The 13,942-nt window shown below is 42.3% G+C and overlaps 1 protein-coding gene across 1 annotated transcript; it reads left to right on the forward strand.

Moving 5' to 3' along the window:
• The first annotated feature begins 957 nt into the window (after nucleotides 1–957).
• Nucleotides 958–12,641, forward strand: fam20a (FAM20A golgi associated secretory pathway pseudokinase). The gene is made up of 11 exons (XM_026178963.1): nucleotides 958–1,751; nucleotides 3,123–3,316; nucleotides 3,741–3,791; nucleotides 5,013–5,091; nucleotides 5,387–5,479; nucleotides 8,114–8,229; nucleotides 8,616–8,796; nucleotides 10,425–10,534; nucleotides 10,654–10,735; nucleotides 10,818–10,877; nucleotides 11,018–12,641. The coding sequence occupies exons 1-11, from the start codon at nucleotides 1,378–1,380 to the stop codon at nucleotides 11,286–11,288; spliced, it is 1,611 nt and encodes a 536-aa protein (XP_026034748.1). The 5' UTR covers nucleotides 958–1,377; the 3' UTR covers nucleotides 11,289–12,641.
• Nucleotides 12,642–13,942: the final 1,301 nt, after the last annotated feature.

Here is a 13,942-nt window from a genome sequence, read left to right on the forward strand (position 1 = left end):
TGCTTCACTATAAAGCTGCCTAGGGCTTTTACGGTTGACGTGAGCGACAAGCAGACTTTGTGAGTCAGGAATCAGGAAGACAAAGAATAAGGAAAAGTGTCCTAACACAGTGAGGTATTTGATTTCTTTTCATTTCCTCATTTCAAGTTGTGCAACAACTTCTTTTTTCCCTCCTGCGCTGCCTTTTATGAACGTTTGTATCAGTGTGGTTCAGGGCAAGAGAGGTGAAGGAGTCGTGTGTGGGAACTACAGCAGGAAGGAAAGCGCAGCTGGGAGTTTTTGCCTGGAGCGAGACAGACTGGAGGTCTGTAGCATAAAAGGAGGCAAAAATAGAGGCAACATAAAGAAGAAAAGGAGAGAGAAAGAAACGAGCAAGGAGCGCAGACGATGAAGAGAAGATGAGAGGACGTAATGAGCTTTGACAAGAAGTGAAAGTGGACTTCATGAGGAGGAGTATGGAGACAAGAAGATAAGATAGGGAAGGGAAACTTTCCTCCACACCCCTCTTGGGGGAAAAAAAGAAAAAGAAAGGATGGCAAGGCAAATAGCACAGTCACGCCACCTTAACTCATTTCTACACCTGTGCATTTTAAACATGTAGATTTAAATCTTCCTGTCAGAAATCACGCAGGAAGGCGGCCAGCTTAAACACACGATAATGAAAACCGGACCTGGACCTGCGCACAAGCGCTGGCACTGCCATAGACCCGCCACGCCAGCTGGACGGGGTTTTATTCAAATCTGTTGTAATAAGCAGAAGTGCGTTGTGTTGCTTCCGAGGACTTTGCTCTCCAACAGTGTGTGAGAGTTGTGCTTTCTGCACCCCCATCTGCACTCGCCACTCTCTCCCTCTGCTAACCTGTAATTTGATGTTTGTGTACATACCTGCACATGCACACCCACACGCTCTACTCTCTCTCTCTCTCTCTCGCTCTTGCTTATATGTACACTTGCACACGCTCTCTCTCGCTCTTCCTCTGAGCAGCAGGTCCCTGGAAGCAGCCAGACTGTCACTGACTGCTGCTAGCACATGCTCGCTCTCAGCTCGGCACTTTCTTCAGTAGCTGCCAAGAGAGGAGGAGGAGGAGGAGGAAAAGTGAGGCTGGAAGAAACAGACTGAAACACAGATAGAGAACAGAAAGAGAGAGAGAGAGAGACTTGGACCAACCTGTGACTGCTTGCCTCTGCCCGGCTGACTGTGTGTGTGTGTGTGTGTGTGTGTGTGTGTGTGTGTGTGTGTGTGTGTGTGTGTGTGTGTGTGTGTGCGCGAGACTGGAGGGAGACTACAAGTGATGCCTCACACAGTCCCGAGCAGCACATAGCCAGGACTTTGCTCAGCTTTCTTTGCCCCCCCTATACCCCCCTCCTTCTGTTTCAATGATGAGAAGAGATCGCATCTTATTAGCTGTGACCCTCACGGCCGTCTTCTCCGCCGACCTCTACTTCATCCTCTTGCCAAAGATGCGGAGCAAGGGCCTGACATCGGGACACTCCTGCTCATGTGGCCCCAACAAACTCACCCTCCCCCCCAGCCAGGGGGGTCTGGCCACGCCGCAGCTCTCCAACTGGACTTCTGCACCACTCCTGGACGGCACCACGTCTGAGCCTGCGTACGGAGGCTCAAAACTGGTGAGGCTTTTCTCTCACCCTCTATACAACATCCAGACTCCGGCTCTGGGGCCAGAAGAGAGACTGCTGCAGGTGGAACAGCTGATTGACTACTATAGGAGGAAGGTGTCGCACTGGGAAAGGTCAGTTTCTGGTGTCATGTTTCATCATTCTAAATTAAGATAATGTTTGTTGTGACAATAATGCCACTGATTTTGCAATGCGTGACTTGACGGAGTTACTTCACTTTATTGTTAAATTGCGTGTTCGTTTTGGCTCAGAGTTCCCACTGTGGTAGCACGTGTTGAGGCTTGACTGTGGTCAGGAGGCAGGGTCAGTGACACTGGGGCCAAACCCACCCGAGGCACACACACAAACACATATCCATGAACTTGGATGCACTTTGTTCGTGGTGACAGGCATACACCCACAGACAGACATCCGGATCTGTAGACAATTCTGTGCGTCATAAAAACTCCAGTGTCATGTGGGCTGGGTCAGAAAACCCTGACAAACACGTCACTTCTGAGAGCCAGCATCTGGAACGGTTTCTTTAAGGTAAACAAGGATTTTTAAAACTGCCGGGGCCCATCTCAATCTTTGGGAGTTGTAGCCGTCTTGGCTTGTGAGGCTGTCTGTCTGTCTCCCTCAGAGAGATATAGATATTGGGCTCTCACAGTGGAAAATAAGAAGAATTATGAGCAATGGATCTCCCCGCTGTGCTGCCTTACAAATGTGCACTAAAAAAAAGGCAGCTCACAGGCTTGTTATTGCAAAATATTGCAACAGCGTCTAAACATCACATCTACTGCATTCGTTGTGTGCATTCGTGACTTATCTGTTTCCCACAGTGTGTGTTTGGATACACGCTCTGCTGTCTGCACTTGTCCAGCGGCCTGATTACTCTGTGTCACGTCAAATTAAATGAATGAGGTGGTAGGAATGACAGAAAAACAAACTTCTATTCTTAGCGCTTTGCTCCATTATCTCATTTTGTTATCCGGTCTGTGATGGAGTTTGTTTGGGTGGAGAAATGGCAATCCCACTCACTGTGGTCAGCCCTTGTCATGTGGTGCCCCTCTTACCACAGACAGTATTTCTTTTGGTATCAGTTTATTCTTATTCCTACTTGGAGGGGAAAGGGGGCTGGGCAGTTTAGATTTGTTAAAACTCAATTTAGAAACAGTAAAAAGCCTGTATATAAGAGACTAATAAAACTTGGCTGACTATAAATGACTAATGGAGGCAGGAGTAAAGTGGTAAATAGAACAACTTTATAACACAACATGTTTTTCTTTCCTTTGCTTTAAGCATGTCATCTTAGGTTCAGTGTAAGCATCTCTTTAAATCAGCTACTCTGTTGTTTTAAATAACATAGGATTAACAATGGCTTTACAGAAAATTGATGTGTTTACATATGTTAACCATTTATTTAGGGCTCTGATAATAGGGAGTTGACAGCATCCTGTATCCCACAGCTAACATCTGTCCTATGTGTTATTCGTCTTCCTCAGACATATGAAGCTCTACAGTCTGGCAGCGGCTCTGGCTAACATCACTGTGACTAATCATGAGGTGACCTACGACCCTGATACCAGCTGGCTGAAGTTCCACCTGGGAATAAACCGCTATGCTCTGTACTCCCGTGATGACCCTACTGTCCTTCAACTTATCAAGGACATGCAGAGCATGACAGTCATCAGTGCAGGTGAAGGTCAGATGGGATTTGGAGCGTCTAGCTCGATGATGTCAGGGAAAGATTATCGGCTTCCTGTGTTTATGCTGTACTGTCATATCCCTCATGGGGTCTAATTTTGTGAACTGGGTGGAATTTTACATGTAGTGCAGTATAATTGAATAAATATGCAATGAAAAACGCTTCTGTTAATATAGGACAGATGTAGGAAAGATATAATATAATATCAGCACAAGAGCAACCAAACAGCTGATTGTATTGTATTGTAAAGCTCCTTTACAGCACAGGACTCTAATGTTTTTTACAGTAAGGACTGTTCAGCTAGCGTTTTATGCAGATGGCAAATCTAGCACCCATTACTTTTCTGGAATTAGACAGGTACATTCCCTGCACTAAGTGTGCTAATTTATTACCTAACAAGTTCATTGTCTTACAGATTACACTCAAGATGAGAAAGCCCTAAAAGGAGCGTGTGATTGCACCCAAGGTATGACAACGTCATCGCCACCTGTAATGAGCCTTTTATCCATTCGGGGATTTGGGCTTTTATTTTCTTTACCTCATATCTCATGTTGTGCAACCGCATGAGTCTGATTTCTCACTAGCCTCTTTGTTTCTCTTTTTGTTTGTCTGCCTCTCTCTCACTCTGCCTTTTCTGCTTGGCAGTACCATGAGAGACAAACACACTGTTGCCTTTGTGATAGTGAGGATTTTTGGTTTTTCTATTGGCACCAAAATCCAGATTTGTCTTTCTGTATAAGACACTTTGCTCTGGGGGCAAATAAAACCCAGGAATTAGTCTGCGTTCAAATGCAGAGCTCCTAATTAAGCGTTTGATGTCTGCACGCGCCGAGGGAAGCCAGCGTTTCTTACCACCTACGCTGCCATCTCCTACTTTACTTCTGAGCAGCACGCAAACCAAAGCTACGGATGGATAATTGAAAGTTAGTGACGTGCCAAACAATAGATGCTACTGAGCTGTTCACTAAGTAAGTGCTGTAAAAGTGTCGCAGGTAGAAATGTAAACATTAAGGGGGAAAAATAGCTCATTATTGGTTTTATATGTTAAATTTTTCTCCCAGCTACGTTTCTTCTTCTTCCACGCTGACTTGTCTGACCTGTCTCGTCTGTGCTTTGTCAGCATCCCTGCGCAGTGAAGTGCATGGCCACACAAACATCACTCACTGCCAAGAAGAAACAAGCAACAAAACAATCGCTACCCCCCACAGTTTAAATTTAACCTTCTCATTATTTCAGTCACCAAAGAGCGACGTAATTCATCGGCCACAGAAGCTGTTTGTGCCAGTTGGATTCGCGTTGAGTCATTTCCAGAAATGGTTTTATATTATAAACCTTGCTTGATTGTTAACTATTAAGAACCTGGAGTTTCACTGAGCACTGTGGGGAGGGGGGTGCTTGTATGTGCTGATCTGGACTACTGCTGTGACACAATATGGAGCCAGTCAGAGAAAGCGCAGGGTGCATCCAATTACCTTATTACTCGGGCGAGGCCAGACAATGATTCACATTTTGCAAATCTAAAATCTTAAAATAATGAGTCAGTTTGCATGCTGCTCACTGTTTGCTTTTCCCTGGCCAAAAACATTGAGATAAGTGTGGAGTGGAAGTCATGTAGGGCAAATGTTGTGGTACAAAAAAACGTCTCGATCTCGCACCACACATCATGTTTCTGTGTGTCTTCCCACAGTGGTGAAGCCCAGCGGACATCACCTGAAACTGGCCCTGAAAATGCGCAACCTAGCTAAAGCCATGTTTAAACCAATGAGGTGAGGAAATCTAGTTGGTTATTTTCAGTTGGTGAAATCAATGAAATCACACAAAAACATGAAATGCTGAGTTAGGTAACATAGACTGTGTACTGTAATAGCATGCTATGTCATGTTCTGTGTGAATTTATGTCAGTCAAAAGCCTCGAGTTGGCCACCTGTAATGTCTTGATTATATATTGCAGAGTGTTGGAACTGACAGTTTGATCGCTCTGTGTGTGTGTGTGTGTGTGTGTGTGTGTGTGTGTGTGTGTGTGTGTGTGTGTGTGTGTGTGTGTGTGTGTGTGTGTGTCAGGCAGCAGAGGGACGAGGAGACTCCAGAAGACGTCTTCTATTTCGTTGACCTCCAGAGACACAATGCAGAGATTGCTGCTTTTCATCTGGACAGGTGCAGCCTCATTATCCCTCACTGTTTTCACGTCTTCTCGGTCATTGCTGTTAGACTGGGTAATTTTAGTGTCCTCTCACTGTGGTTATATGACTGCTTGGCTTGCTGGGGGTAATTTTAGTGTTGATTGCACACATGTTATTTTATTGATCTCAGTTACGTCCTTGTATATATAAAGGTACTATGACTGTTTTTGGAGGGAGGACGAATGCGACCAAATGGGAGGAAAAAAAGCTTATTTATCACTTTGATTCATTTTCTTTTTTTCTTAGTCAATTATCCAATTCATTTCTTGAGGGGAACGATAACATCTGATCCAGATTTCATTATAATCCATAAAAATGACCAAAAGCCAGCCCCAGCTTCCTCCCACAGTCAGAAGACTTGCATGTTAGGTTAATTAGTGAGTCTAAATAGCCAGAAGGTATGAATGTGAGTGACAGCTGTGGACAGATAGCCAGTCTATTGCAGTGCCAATACACTGCAATAGACTGGCTATCTGTCTGTGGTGTACCCTGCCTCTAGCTGTATGCCAGCTAGGCTCTGCCACCTCTGTGCCTCTAAATAACTTCAGTGACTGATGTCATCACAGCAGGCAGCATGGTGGTGCGATGATTTGCACTGTTGCCCCACACCAAGAAGTTCCTGGGTTTTAATCCACCATCTGGCCATGGCCTTTTTTGTGTGGACTTTCCACATTCTCACCATGTCTGTGTGGGTACTTCAGCTTCCTCCCACAGTCCAAAGAACATGCTATTAGTGGGGTTAGGTTAATTTGTGGTTCTAAATTGCCCATAGGTGTAAATGTGAGTGTCTGTGTTGGCCAGGATGTACCCCACCTCTTACCTTAAGACAGCTGGGGTAAGCTCCACCTTGGTTTGTGATTGGTTACACTAAGAATGTGAATATAGTAAACAAACAAGCTTAAAATCCGCATGGTTAGATGACAGTATTTGGACACTCAACGATAGACTGTATATAAAAGATGGATGCATGACATCACATTTTTTAACTTCTATTCTAAAGGCTCAATTTTGTTATTATGAAGCCAGAAAAAAATTGCATTTGAGGGAGGTGACAAAATTCTTAGTTATCCCAAATGCTAGCTAGCTAGGCTAGCAAGCTGCATCCACATACACAAATGTTTGCTAATTAGTGCTAATTAATAAATAGCCTACTTGCATTAAAAATGCTCCAAAAGGTACTGCAAACATGGTCGAGAGATACATTTTAGTTACTTGAATAAGCTAAGAAGCACTTGGCAGATGTGTCTAGCAACTACAACTGCCGGTGTTAACATCAAAGTGTCATGTATCAATTTGTGGCTGGCAGTTTTGCGGACCCAAATTGCAGACATGCAGATGAAAATTAAAGAATTTGCCCCAAGTGACCTTTCACAAAATTCTTATTTTAGATTTTTCCATTTCCATGCTGAAGTTTACATCCTGATGTTAGGATCGGGTCTAAACTTTGTGAAACTCTTTCTAAAATGTATAAAACAAAAATCCTAAAATTGACCAAAAATGAATCCAATTTAATTCAGTTTTTTTCTATAGCGCCAAATCACTACAACAGTCATCTAAAGGCCCTTATGATTTTGTAAGGTCAAGACCCTATAATAATAATCCATTTTTAGATTTATGGATCCATCCATTATGTCTTAGAGAGAAAGTGATGAAATTAAAGAATCCTCAGAGACGATGTGGCAGCATTCTTGTAATAGCGAGATTCAAAAACATCCTTAAAATCCCAAACCGTCTCCAACAATTAAGTCTAAAAAAACAGGTCCCCCTGTGCGAACGAATGTATCATGGAGCCTCGAAAAAGATTGCAACATTTTGGCACACCCTCAGATTTCCCAACTTGCTGATCAGTTCGAACCACAGTGTTTGGACACAGATGAGGACACACTTATCTTTATGCAATTACACATTAGCTGAGGCGAGGTGATTCACTCATCTGAACTAGACGGTATCATTAACAGACCCACACACACACAGTGTTAAGTCACAGACAGAAAACAACTCCAGCACCACGTCAACAGCTCGAACAATTACTGTAATTACTCTCAAACAGTGCCTTTTCTCCTTATCTGCTCATACTTTATCAGTTATTCTTTAAAAAGTGAGAATGTTGTACAACTCCTGTTCCTGTTTTCTTTTTTTAAATTTTAATTTGCTATGTGTGTAATCTGTGGCAGTGTGTTGCCTCTCTCTCTTCGTTGTGTCTCACTTGCCAGAAGCCCTCATCATTATCACTCGCAATCAGGGGCTGGGGAATGCCAACCATTTTAGAAACAGCAATTCGGCATGACACGCTGATTGTTGTTTGATTACTATTTGCGAGACATGACTAAAACTCTGCCTCTGGGGAGTACAAGCTCTCGATAGTTTATATGAACACAGCCAGCTGGATTACACAGCACGGCGGCTGTCAAGCGGACTCATTCACTGATAAGAATCAGTAAAATCAGTGAAAGTGGAGCGTGGGCTCCTGTGAGATGAGGATTTAAAGTTAGATAAGACTACCATCACCTTTGGAAGGTTTACACTGCATTAATATTTATGCCAGCACGAGCTGTCTCCCTACACGAGTAAAAGGTTTTCCTCTGAATCACATCAATATATTTTCTAGGATCCTAGACTTCCGGAGAGTTCCTCCAGTGGTTGGCAGGCTGGTGAACATCACTAGTGAAGTCCTAAAAGTAACCCAGAATGAAGACCTACGAGCTGTGTTCTTCACCTCCCCGGGTAAAAAAAAAAACCACATCAGTTCCTCAAAGTAATACCTTTAGATTAGACTCAACGGTTATGCCTGTATGTTAAATATAAACTCCTTTACAATAGTTCAAATACTTGATTGACACATGAATAGTGTTTCTCAGTAGCTGTGCATCTGATTGGGAGCTTGTTTATCTCTGCCCTTTGCATATCTTTGCAAACAAGCATGTCTGCGTGAAGCTAAGATGATCCGCGAGTTATTTTTTACTCAGTTTGATGTTTGTTTGTGTTTTTCCTTGCTGTTGATATGGCATCCAGCTAGAGGGAAAGGCAGAGCTGATTGGAAAGCATGTAATCGGAAGTGAACAGAAAAACTCATTTTGCATTCTTCCGTTTTTGTTCTGCTTCCCAAACAGCAAACAACACTTGTTTCTTTGCCAAGTGCCTGTATGTGTGCAAGACAGAATATGCAGCGTGCGGGAGCCCCGACCTGCTGGAGGGCTCCCTGTCCGCCTACCTGCCGGGACTCAGCATTGCTCCCCGCATCTCCATCCCCAGCCCGTGGATCCGTTCCTACACCTTCACCGGACGGGAGGAGTAAGACCTCGTTTTTTTTAATGCAGCACAAAACTGTTTAACTGCCAGCAAGCATTCTGCAAAATGGTGAGCTGGCGGTTGTTGATGGCAGTTGTTCAGCTTGCGGCTGAAGGGATGAATTTTTCAGCAGTTTCAAGACAAGCTGGTTGATGCACGAGCCAAATTCTTAAATGATTTCAGCTTTACTGACACCAGTTATTATGCAGAATGCTTGTAAATTCACTGGTAAACAGTGCATTCAAGTTCATTCTTGGCACACAGTCCACTGTTGCCTGCAAGATTTTAGACTTAAAGTCTGTTTTCCAGTGACCAAGCCTGTCATCAACTTAGGTTAGGCCAAATCTTGCCAACAGAGAACCGGTCCAAACATCACTTTAGTTATGAGAGTCAGTTTCATTTAGTTTATCCAGACAGGAAGCAATAAATTCCACATTTATCAGAAGCTCCTTAACCAACACACTCTTCCTGTCCTGCCTAGATTCCAATCAGTCAGCAATTTTTATGGACGATGATGTACTCTGTCACACTGCAAAGCAGCTAAAACCGCTCCCTTCAACCTGATAACGTTAAAATAATGAGACGCTTGTCTCAGAGTCTTTATCTTAATGCAGTCGAGAATCTGTGGAAGCTCACTGAGGACAAAATTAAGGCTCCATCCTGCAGGAACAGATGTCCTCAAGTCATTCCAAGAAAGTGGTGTCCATCACATCCTGCCGGTTTTTGAAAACTGGAACAATAATAATTTTCTGTATTTTGCTACTAATTGCTGCTGTGGTTACTGTTCTGTGACTCCGATCACAATTCTTTATAAAACTAACCATTTAAGTTTTTAATTCTGATATAAAATATTATAGTTTTGTTCACTTTAAACAGAAATAAGTAGTGGCGGTGGAATTCAGGAAAATATAATAATAATAAGACAACAATATTTCTGCTGTGTATATGCAGTTAATTTAATGGATATTTCTTGCTACTAAAACATGAGTGTCATTTTCCATAAATCAGAGTGCAAGATTTCAAAGACTCTTTTATTTACTATAGCATCCATTATTTTTAAGGCCTCCAAAGTCAGATTGCACAAGTCAAATGAAAACCACTTCCTGTTTTATATCATTAAAACACCTCAGTGACTTTGTCACACAAAATAAATGAGAGGCCTCCTGACTCTGTTATCTGGTTACATCATTGTAATAACATATTAACATTGTACTGTATAATGCATTTTAGAGCATCCTACATCCAGTTGATGCCTTTTAAAGGGAAGATTTTGCTTATTTTTGCAAGACTAACCAGATTCTGCAATTACCACAGGTCTGTAGAGTTATTACCAGTTAATTACATTTGGGGCCTTGTGAAATTAAAAAATGTGGCAAAGCAAGCACTAAACTGTTAAGATGTAAATAAAATAAAATACAGCATCTGTCTACTCAGTTCTGAATGCTTGCAGAGTGTTAAGAAATGAGGGAGGTAACACAGTGTTACACATCAACCCCTTTGTTTTGCTGGAGCATCACATTGAAAGTGAGCAATAAAAAGTTGTGGCTAATTTATTTTAATTGCTTCATTTTCCAAAGAATATTCTCCATCGGCTCCTTTTAATTTCCTCTCGTTTATGCTTCTTTCAAAAGGTGGGAAGTGAATCCTTTCTACTGCGACACAATAAAGCAGCAGTACCCCTATAACTCAGGAAACAGGCTCCTAAACATCATAGACATGTCCATCTTCGACTTTCTCATAGGTATTTCATTACCTCTGCATTATAAACTGTTCATGTAGCGTCAGATATTTTATATTGCGGAAATCTAGCTACACGTGTAGAGATTTGTTCCCCTCGTTAAAGTCACGCCTTCGTTACAGGGAACATGGACAGACACCACTATGAGATTTTTACCAAGTTTGGGGATGAAGGCTTCCTTCTTCACTTGGACAATGCCAGAGGGTGAGACAGAACCGCTGCTGAGCACTAAATGATGCTGCTTTTGTTCGCTGTCGGGGTTTAACGTGTGTTGTTTATGCACCAGGTTTGGGAAGCACGCTAAAGATGAGATGTCCATCCTGTCTCCACTGTCCCAGTGCTGCATGTGAGTATGACTCAGTCTATGGAAGTTGTGTACATAAGGGCATAAGTAAAAAAAAATTAATAAAATCTGTGAAGGAATTAAGGAAACTAATTTCTCTTCTCCTGTTGATCGTGTGTTCTGCCCTGTCCTCTTACCCCCAGGATAAAGCAATCCACACTACTAAGGCTGCAGCTCCTGGCCCAATCAGAGTTCAGGCTCAGTGATGTGATGAGGGAGTCCCTGCAGGAAGACTCTTTAAGGCCCATCCTGACAGAGCCCCACCTGTTGGCCCTGGACCGCAGGTTGCACAAGGTCCTCCGAGTGGTCCACCAGTGCGTCCGGAGGCTGGGCAAAGACGAAGTGATCACTGAGGACTTTTTTAAATCCACAGTGACTCCCGAGGCTGCCACAGACGGGACGATGCAAAGGTAACAGAGGATGCGCTCGGCTTCTGGCTGCTCGGGAAGAGACTCGTATAAATAAGACTCGATAAATTTTTAGGAAAAAGCCGCGAGTCTTCATCACAGAAGGAAGGAATCTCTGACACCTTCACATTTTTAAATAAAGACCCTGTTTTTTTTTTTTTCAAATGAAATAAAATGAAGCTTTGTGAGTGGAAACTTACAGCATCTGATATGTAGAGCCACCACTGGATCAGCTTTTTTTTTTTAATGATTGTTGGTTTACACTGTGGATGTGGAAAGAGAGCTCTGCGTGTCCGTGACATATAATCAGAAAATAAAGTCTTTATGTGATGATTCTGCAAGTTCTGAGGAGAAGTTATCACCTTAGAGCGGCAGACTGTGTGTGTGCGCGCTCAGCCATATGTTTGTGAGAAAAGTGCTACCTATTAAACAGCCACTTAGTTTACTCCACCCTGTTTTCCAGACTTGTAATCCTCCGTCTCATCAGAGTGTTTAAACAGCTTCACAACGTCACCGTCAGCTCCGCCAGGCAAGGATACAGAAACAGCAAACCCAAAACAATTAGCAAATATGCATTTCGTTGCACCACAGTAATAACTCTCACCCAAGCAGACTTGTGTGAGGTTTTCGTCTGAACATGTCAGAGCTTTGACCCGTTCATTCCCTTTGTTCTCCTCCAACTAACCTGATAGTCTGCGTTGCTCTGTGATGTAGAGTAAGATAAATAACCACAACTATTTTTAAGAGACTTTAGAGCCAAGTGGAGTCAGACTTGAGCTTGACAAAGCAGAAAGAGTGGCTGATAAGGATCCTTTACTTAAAACAGGCCCTCGAGCACAGGTAAATCCCTTCATACCGAAGCATTTTTACAATACGCCTTCTCTAAAAGCTTTCAGTGAATGAATGTCTAAAATAAAAGATTTACCAAAGGAAAGCACAGAGAGGATTTGCAAATAACCAGTAGCTAAAGTTTAGAGAAATATAAATGTTGGGTCATAGTGCCAAATACAACAATCTAACTTTAAATGTGCTCAGTTGAATAATATCTGCTAAAGACGGAGTTTTAAAAAGCTTGAGAAAAAAACAAATTTATTATAAACTGGACAAAATTCTCAAATGAGGAATGAAGAATTGTATCTGTTGTTTAAATTGTTTAATTTAGGCTTTTTCTTGTTGAGCAAATCAATGTTGTTTATTTTTCTGTGCAATACCTCCACCTAGTGTGCAAATTTGATATTACATCTTTTTGAAAATACAGGGACATGGCGGGCAGGTGCTTTTCTTAAACTTTACTATTAGATATTTCGAGGTGTTGAACTGCTGGTTGGGTATTTTATGAAATAAAGGACATTCAAAGCTCTTCTTTGACTGGCTTTTGTTCTGTTCTCTGTGTCAACATGATCCCACACTGCTTCAAAAATGTTGCAACCCATGCTTGAAGGAGGCCGGTCCATGACTGATAGTGCTGCACTGTGTGTTTGGTACGTTTTCCCAGCATCGTATGTTTAAAAATTAAACCACTGGCTATCAGATTCTGATATTGAATGGTGGATCAAAATCTGACAGTACTTTTCTAAGGTCATAATTCCATCAGTTTGGATAGGATCTCCCACACCACTGGCTGATAATGCAGCCACAAACCATGACAGCCTCCACTGCGATGGCTGTAGACACTCACTGTAGTACCTCTCTCCTGACTACTTCCAACACCTTTGAGATAATTTGAACCAAAAATTTTAAAGTTGGATTCATCACTCACATCAGAGCTATTGTCACTGATTTTAGTGCAGCACTTGTGTAGTTTGGGATGCCTCGGCTTTTTCTCTCTTTCTTAAGAACACCTTCTTGACAGCCACACTTCCACTGAGACCATTTCTGATGAGGCTTCAGTGAACAGTATGAGATACATATTTTTCTTCCTATTTCTTATTAGGACACGTGACGTTCAGATACTGTTCATCTGCCGTAGGTAGCTTTTGAGTCAGCAATGCCTTCTTCTGTCCTCTATTTGTCGAGTTTCCTCAATGTTTTATACACATTTGACACCATGCTGAGATATAGCAAGTTTCTGGGTAAAAGCTCAGCTTGTTGGTGCAAAAATACTATTGTACACCCGTCAAACTGTGTTTTATCTTGGACATTTTTCATTCAGTGAACTAAAGAAATGAGAACAGATTAAAAACAAACAAAAACAGGCTGCTCGTAACAAAATGCCCAGAATCTACAAGATTTTGAAAGTTATGTTATGTTGTGTAGACACGACACTGGCCAATCCTTTTAGTTTCATAGGTCCATGTTAAGTGGCTTAAACAAAACCACTCTTCTGAAAATGGTCAGGTATGAGGACTGGACTGGAAATGAGTGATCAAGCAGCCAAGAAGAACCCTGCACAGTATTGAAAGTCTGCAAAGGAAGAAGTCTGAGACAAAGCAGAGTTTCTTTTTTACTATTTTATTGCTTAAACTGCCATCTGGAACAATCTATACCAAAAGGATAAACATCTTTGCACATACAGGAGGTCAAACTAAATACAGGACAGAATAGAAAAAGAATGGTCCTCTTATAATCTGCAGCTCTCTGTGCTGCAGGCCTAACAAACTCACTGAAGGTCGGGCTAGCAGGAGTGACTGACTTCTACTGTAAGCCCAGGTTAGGTAAGCT

This window comes from Astatotilapia calliptera, chromosome 8 (assembly GCF_900246225.1).
Source record: "Astatotilapia calliptera chromosome 8, fAstCal1.2, whole genome shotgun sequence".
Taxonomy (NCBI): Eukaryota; Metazoa; Chordata; class Actinopteri; order Cichliformes; family Cichlidae; genus Astatotilapia; species Astatotilapia calliptera.

Bases quoted from the DNA above. Each gene is read 5' to 3' on its own strand.
- fam20a (XM_026178963.1), top strand. From the start codon at position 1,378: ATGATGAGAAGAGATCGCATCTTATTAGCTGTGACCCTCACGGCCGTC. The intron at 3,317-3,740 runs GTGAAGGTCAGA...ATTGTCTTACAG, and splicing joins CATGACAGTCATCAGTGCAG to ATTACACTCAAGATGAGAAA. The intron at 10,736-10,817 runs GTGAGACAGAAC...TTTATGCACCAG, and splicing joins CACTTGGACAATGCCAGAGG to GTTTGGGAAGCACGCTAAAG.